At 30.3% G+C, this 7,673-nt stretch overlaps 2 protein-coding genes and 1 pseudogene across 2 annotated transcripts; 2 read left to right on the plus strand and 1 right to left on the minus strand.

Moving 5' to 3' along the window:
* Positions 1–2,726: 2,726 nt before the first annotated feature.
* Positions 2,727–4,517, plus strand: LOC149892023 (uncharacterized). Its single transcript, XM_090080589.1, has 2 exons — positions 2,727–2,955; positions 3,154–4,517. The coding sequence occupies exons 1-2, from the start codon at positions 2,778–2,780 to the stop codon at positions 3,471–3,473; spliced, it is 498 nt and encodes a 165-aa protein (XP_089936715.1). The 5' UTR covers positions 2,727–2,777; the 3' UTR covers positions 3,474–4,517.
* Positions 3,462–6,422, minus strand: LOC149892024 (uncharacterized; annotated as a pseudogene).
* LOC149892025 (uncharacterized) lies at positions 3,709–4,517 on the plus strand. Its single transcript, XM_090080587.1, has one exon. The coding sequence runs from the start codon at positions 3,709–3,711 to the stop codon at positions 4,477–4,479; it is 771 nt and encodes a 256-aa protein (XP_089936713.1). The 3' UTR covers positions 4,480–4,517.
* Positions 6,423–7,673: the final 1,251 nt, after the last annotated feature.

Below are 7,673 nucleotides of genomic sequence, written 5' to 3' on the forward strand. Positions count from 1 at the left end.
AATGTTTGGCTCCAAGACTCGAGCCTGGGACAAGTAGTAAAGTGTGGACACTAGCTTCTTTACTGATTGATTTGACAGCCCGGTGTTGGCTTGAAGTTGCACTAAGTCTCGAGCGCTCAAAACATCAGCTTCAGGGAAGAGATTTTTGACACTGGATGGACCTTTACAAAAATCTCTTAATTATTTAAACCACGAAAATAATGTAACAGTACCTATTAAGAATTGTCTGGTCACTCATCAATACGGATGCTCTGAAGTTGATTATTGCATGTGACATAAAAGTTACCAATATCATACCAACAACAAGGGTTGTTGATGTGATATTGACTCAATTATAAGTTTAGCCTTTTTAGATTAAACCTTGCCCATTCCTAACCAAACTATCCCTAAACCTCGCCCTTAGCTAACCAAGTACTTCCCAGACCACTAACCTCGTTCCCAACCTCCATACACCTAACCAAACATAACACTAAACCCAAAACAACCCCTTCCCCTTCCCCTTTACTGCAAAAGAAAACAGAATTATAATAATAATTAAAAACGCCACCCTCACAATAAAAGTTCGAGACCAAGTTTTAGTGGTGCCAGGCAAATAATTAAGTCATTGAGTTGGGACCACTCTTCTTGGGTGAAACGAAGCAGATGGTCGGTCCAAAATCATTGTCAAACCATATTCTTTATTTATAGCTTCATCATCCTCAGTTTTACCATATTCATCTTCTTCTTCACAATTTTCATATGTAGTAAACGATTCTTCGACTTCTCCCCTGTTTTTCTTGTATAAGATGTCAATAACTGCAAGTTGTATTCCATGAGCATAACATAGTTGTTGATAGCAAAACATCATTTTACCAACTTTTACCATCACACTTGCTCCATCAGTGGTCATGGCAATAATGTCTTTTTGGAGGTCAATATCGAAGCTATTTAGCCTTTCTGAAACTAACTTGATGCAATATTCTGCATTACACGATCCATAGATTCGAATCAATCCAAGATTAAAGTGTTTCGCCTCCATATGTAAATTAAGTTTAAGTATCTCTGACTATTTTGTGATGTCCATTCGTCAAACATTATTGAAAACTTTTGATTTTGCTTTTTTAGTGATGTGAATTTTTGCATTATATCGGCTTTTACAGAATCTGAGAATTTAACTACCATTTCGCACACAATTCTTTCATAATTTAAATTTCATAATACCGTCTATGCGGCATTATGAAATTTAAATTATGAAAGAATTGTGTGCCAAATAATTGGTAAAAAAAAGAATTGAAATTAAGTATAAAGACTGTGTCCGGGACTACCCTCAAATTTTGAAAGTTGTTGATTTTCTTATATAATTTATTTAAGTTTTATGCTTTTGTTAAGTACCCTACATTCTTTATTTGTTTTTAATTCAATGGATAAGTGTTTCAACTTTCATTAAAATGGTTTTTTCACCCTATTTTCCATTTTCATATGGGTAATATCTCTATAATTCTATAATGTTCGAACATAGAACACTCAAACCACAACCAATGGACAATAATTTTTAATAATTCATTTTGCAAAAGAACATCCTAATATCTTAATCTAGCTAAAGTTAGTCCTATCCACAAAAATGAATCTAAGGCTGACTGTAACAGCTATTGACCAACTTATCTTCTTTCAAATGTTAACAAAATATTTGAAAAAGTTATTCATGATAAATGAAAACTTTGATTGTGGAGTTTTCATTGATTAAAAAAATGTCTTTGACAAAATAGATCATAAACTGCTTCTATCAAACCTGAGACAAAGTGAGACACTTTTTGGGAAAATTTCTATAACTTGAAAGGAAACAAGTTTTTTTTATAACTATAACTAGTGCTTTATATAGGATTCCTGAGTCTAGTTTAAGAAATTTTGTCGAAAGGCTATTTTGTCCAACTTGTGGAATTTATTTTGCCGATATCATCCTTATCGGTTATCGGTTGAATATAAAAAGAGTCTATTAGATGCACTGATCTCAAAATGTAACTGGATAGCATATTCAATTGTCTTTTTCAAAAAAATTTGAAGCCAAATTTGGCCTCCCAAGATGGCGGCGATCGGAGCTCTTGGCGGTGATCGATATACATTTTATAAGGCTTTTTACAGAAATATGAAAGAAAATAGAGTTTTGAAAGAAAAACTAGACTATGAAATAAAGTTTTAAAAATTTTAAATACATGAAATGAATTCTAAAAAAATCAGACAATTAAAGTAATTATTTAGATTCTAAGGTACAAAATATTCGATATACTTTTTAATTGCAATTTACAATTAAACAATATTTATGCATAATCTATGTACCTTTTAGTTCTTAGTTACCCAATGCAGTGTGCTAGAAGGTTGATAACATAGCTGTATGGTAAGCGGCAGTGGTGTCTTGTTTTGTAGCAAGATACCAGATATGTATATGCTGCATGAACTATTAGCTGAGTGCTGTGAGTACACACAGCTCAGGGGTTCCTTCTAGGATTATTTAATACATAAATGTATTTAATGGATGTAGTATTTAATAAGAATATTAAATACAAAATATTATTTTTTAACATAAATTATTTTACTTATATAATATTCTTTGTAATATTCCAGCTCTAAATGATTGAGTCGATTGTTTTTGACTTGTTATTTCATAGTCATAAAATACATAGTCTGGCCAGTTAAAAAGCGCTTTTGTTTATCTTATCCATGATATTCATATGAGCGCCAAACGTCCGCAAAACTTTATATCCGCCATGATGGGTGGCAAAAAGATGTAAACAAATGTAAAAATGGTAAAAAGCTGTTGCGCACCATACTGTGAAAACAGAAAAATTAAAGGTAGCACAATTCCTTTTCATAGGTTTCCGAAAGAAGAAGAGCGAAGGAGGTTATGGATTGCTTTCTTAAATAGAAAGATTTTGCCGAATTTGGAGTTTGCTTACATTTGCGGTGAACATTTTATTACTGGTAAGTCAAGTCTTCTTGCGTGGATTTATTAAATGTTAAATACATAAACACATGAGCACTTATAAATTTACATATAAATACATACATATATATTTATATATATTTATATACAACAATACATATATATATATATATATATATATATATATATATATATATATATATATATATATATATATATATATGTTTATATTTTAGGAAGAAAAAATGATGATAAAAATCATGCTGACTTTGTTCCCTCCATTAAAAAAGTCAACAGAAAAAACAGTATACCTTTTGAATTTAATGACATGTCATGTAATTCATCAAGGAAAATATATTCAGAAAGATCAAATCGTTTAAAGAAGAGGAATGCTGAAAAAGTGCTTATTGAAGAAAATAGTATTAACAGTTGTTTGCAAGAAGAAATTGTTGAAGAATCCGAAACTGTCAAAATTATAAGGGAGTTAAGAGAAGAAAACGAGAAGTTTAAAAATTCAATTAAAAAACTAAAAGAAGACAGTAAAGCAGAAATTTAACTTCTTCAAAAGGAAAATATGAAATCTAAATATATTATACAAAAACTAAAAAATGTAAATACTGCACTCGTCAAAAAAAAACAAAAAATTGAAAAATCAAGTTGATGAGGCTACTTTTAAACTAATAAAAGACAAAAAAAAAGTTCAATTTTATACAGGTCTTCCTGATATACATGTATTTAAACATGTTTTTAACTTAATTGAAAACTATGTGCCAGCTAATAATGCTTCAACTATGACAAAGTTGCAAGAATTTTGTATTTTTTTAATGAAACTGCGTCTAAATTTGCTGGAACAAGATATAGCATACAGATTTGGGATAAGTCAACCAACCGTATCACGAATCTTTGAAAAATGGCTTCTTGTAATGACACGCAGACTATCCTTTTTGATAAAGTGGCCAGAGAGAGATATCTTAAGGAGAACTATGCCAGCTTGTTTTCAAGAATTTTTTCCTAAATGTGTAGTAATTATTGACTGCTTTGAGATTTTTATTGAAAAACCAAAAGATCTGACAGCTAGAGCTCAAACATTTTCTAAATATAAACACCATAATACTGTTAAAGTTTTAATTGGCATTACTCCACAAGGCTCAATATCATTTGTTTCAGAAGCTTGGGGCGGAAGAGTATCTGACGTTTATATTACAGAAAATTCTGGAATATTAAATAATTTACTTATTGGTGATCAGGTGTTAGCAGACAGAGGTTTTACAATTGCAGATTCCGTTGGTTTACATTGTGCAGAATTAAAACTTCCTGCTTTTACACGAGGAAAGTCTCAGTTGTCTCAAATAGAAGTTGATTGGACACGAGAGATTGCCCGTGTACAAATACATGTTGAACGTTTAATTGGGCTCTTAAGAAATAAATACACAATTTTGCAAGGAGTACTTCCTAATAAACTAACCAGTCGAACAGATGATGGAATATGTAAACTAAATAATATTTTAACTGTTTGCTCTGCATTATGTAACCTTTGTTGTGGAGTAGTCCCTATTGATTGACTTTTATTTTAATATATAAAAATACATAAATGTAGTGTTATGTTTATTTATTCATTTAAAACTTTTTTTTTTTTAATTCTGGTTTTCTTGTGGCAACAATATGGGCAAAACCATTTTCCAATTGGTTTGCTTGTGAGTCCAAGACAATTAAGATGATAGGTTTTTATAATGCAAGTTATATCAAAACATTTAATTATAATACTCTCTTTGATTTCACCGCAAGTACATATTGTTTCAAAATTGCTACTTTGTTCTAAGGCCCCAATATTTACAAAATTATTTTGATTTCTAGAATACCATTTAGCAAGGAGTTCAGGCAATATCGCCAAAATAAAAAAATCTCTTGCTTTGTTTAAGTTTTCAGTGAGGAATTCTTTATCAACATAAATTTTTTCAATTAGACTGGCTTCACCATCATACACGATAAAATAACAAATTGGAATATTTGAAATTAACATTTGTAGCTGAACTTGATAAAAATATTGATGATTTCTTTTTAAATGTTTTCCGTCCTTTATTCCCATGCAAAACTCTTTATCATTATTTGCCAGTTCAAAGATATTTCTTTTTGTGCATTTAAATGGACATTTTATCTCAACTATGTATTCATGAGGACAGCATGTGCATTTCATAATACCATCAGGAGTTGCTCCGAGGTATGGCCATCTGGGTGTTCTAAGTAATCCACAATAAAAAATTTCAACATTTTTGTGAGTTGTTAATAAATGTGATTTTAAATAATTTTTAGCTACAATTTCATTATCACAACCATACTTTGTTGCTTTGGTAATAAAATTATTTTCTGATGGATAACAAATTTGCATTATTAAATTTTTAGAAGGCATGGCTATATTTGAATGACAACAAGCTTTGAATTTACTAGCTGTTATAACCCCTGCACGTGCTCTAAACCATAAACTTGATTGAGATTGAGTTTTTGTATGATCTGAAAGCAATTTAATTTCATCTTCATTTATTTTTATATCTGAAAAAGTTTTATTTGAAAGTTGCACGAGTTCATGATACTTTAATTGTTCATGTTCTCTTTTGTAAAAGTTAAAAATAATTGTATTTAGTTTTGCAAGTAAAGGTATATATTTATAACTGTATTCAGGAATTATACGAAGAATTACACTATCTCTTGCATTATCTGATATTTTACTGTAAAAGTTAGCAATTTCTGTCTCACTTGGAATTGGAACAGATAAGGCTTTTTTAATATATGGCTTTGCTTGTGTTTGGTTCTTCACTTTTGCTTCAAATTTTTTTTTAGGATCGGTAAAATTAATTTGTGAAAGTGGCAAATAAGTAACTTTCTATTTATAACTTCACCATCTTCTTGAACGCTAACCCATACCCTTGTTGGAGTTTTAGAAAAAATGCTCTGACCATGTCTTACACGACTGGTAACAATATAAATAGACTTTACACCATGAATGAACTTTACAAGAACGTTGTGAACAAGACCACTAGTTACATAGTTGTAAGATTCAAGACCTTTGTAAGATTTTAAGCTAGAACTTGTAAACTGACTTGGAAAGTTGATTAGATAGCTGTATATATCAGCAAAAGTCAGATTAGGCCATTTGTCTACGTTATTAGTTAGTTCACAGTCTTTTTCTGATAAAGAATACGGATCAAAAATAATCTCTAAAACTGATAATTTTTCTTCGTATCTCTTTTTTGCTTCCAAACTAAGACTCTCGTAATACTGTGATCGCATAATTGTAAGCAAAAAAAGAATTTAACCCGACACCGCATATTGTATATTTAAAGAAACAAACAGAATTTGACTTAATTTCATAGTGTTTATTTAAATTAATATGCATATGTTTAGTTATACCGTAAAATATACTAATAAACCCGCGGTTAAAAACACATCAATTGTTTTTTTGTTCCTAAGAAATGTCTTTATTATCAATTTCAATTTTTTTTTAAACCATTAAGAAAAAAATGTATGCGGTGTCGGGTTAAATCAATTTCAACAGATCGGCTTTTAGTAATCACATTTTGTGGAATCAGATATCTGAATTATTTTATAAAGATCTAAACTATGGTCTTCACACTTGCCCAAATCTCTCCTCAGAAAACATTAGGTTACCAATTATAGGAAATAATAGTCTTGATAATAATCCAGGACCAAAGACCTTTACCAAAGAGAAATTACCACGCCGAAATGGTAACAAAAAATGAACTCATCAAAAAAAAGAAATCAAAAACGGCTATATTCATAGCCACAAACCTTATAAAGGCATTGTTTGTATAAAATAATTGTGTGTGTGTCTCTCTCCCTCTCTCTCTCTCTCTCTCCCTCTCTCTCTCTCTCTCTCTCTCTGTATATATATATATATATATATATATATATATATATATATATATATATATATATAGAGAGAGAGAGAGAGAGAGAGAGAGAGAGAGAGAGAGAGGACAAATGTGTATTCCTGCTACTTTAAATACTAACAAAGCATCAGATGATATAAACCAAAGACTACCTCGATTTTTTAAAATAGTAAATTTTTTATTAGTATCATGATTATACTTGTCAAAAGAAATTGAATCATTTTTCCAGTCATCAAAATTGATATTGCTTCTTGTCAAATCTGGTTTGTCAACTTTTTGAATAACATATCCTATATTAAAAATTAATAAATACATACCCACCCAAATATTCAATTAAATATTTTTATTTATCTGTAAACTTAATTTCATCATCAATAACTAAAACTGAGGTGGCATTTTTAGACTTAGTCAAGTGAGCCAAAATGTGATTTGCAAGGTTATATCCTACAAGAGTTGAGGTTTTATCTGTGAGATTTTTTATCAAACCTTTCTGACCAGCAACTTTGTAAAAATTGTGGATAAAAAACTTCTGCATCACCATTAAAATTTTCAATAACTTCCTTTATTAGATCGAATGAATGCTTTGCATCATCTTCTGAGAAACTGTACCTTGAAAGCTCATCTCAGATATATGGAGGGTAGCAAAGATCGTTTTCCACAAATTTAATGCTTTTTTTAATGAAAGTTGTGAACTCTTCTGCAGTACACGCACGCTTAATATCAGTTGCTGCATTTCTTTGCAGTGTTGAAGAGTCAATCTTAAAGTGATGTGTTGTTAAGTGGTTTTTGAGTCGTTTCTCTGATTTACATTTTTTCACACACTGCTGGCAGTTAAAGTTGTTTGAAACGCT

Source organism: Hydra viridissima, unplaced genomic scaffold (assembly GCF_058129835.1).
Source record: "Hydra viridissima isolate aposymbiotic clone 2 unplaced genomic scaffold, HvirCarnegie_v1 scaffold_2, whole genome shotgun sequence".
NCBI classification, from domain to species: domain Eukaryota; kingdom Metazoa; phylum Cnidaria; class Hydrozoa; order Anthoathecata; family Hydridae; genus Hydra; species Hydra viridissima.

What these genes read in the sequence shown, in the direction of transcription:
- LOC149892023 (XM_090080589.1), top strand. Translation starts at nt 2,778, where the DNA reads ATGGTAAAAAGCTGTTGCGCACCATACTGTGAAAACAGAAAAATTAAA. An exon ending in CGGTGAACATTTTATTACTG is followed by an intron (nt 2,956 to 3,153) that starts GTAAGTCAAGTC and finishes TTTATATTTTAG; the next exon opens with GAAGAAAAAATGATGATAAA.
- LOC149892025 (XM_090080587.1), top strand. Translation starts at nt 3,709, where the DNA reads ATGACAAAGTTGCAAGAATTTTGTATTTTTTTAATGAAACTGCGTCTA.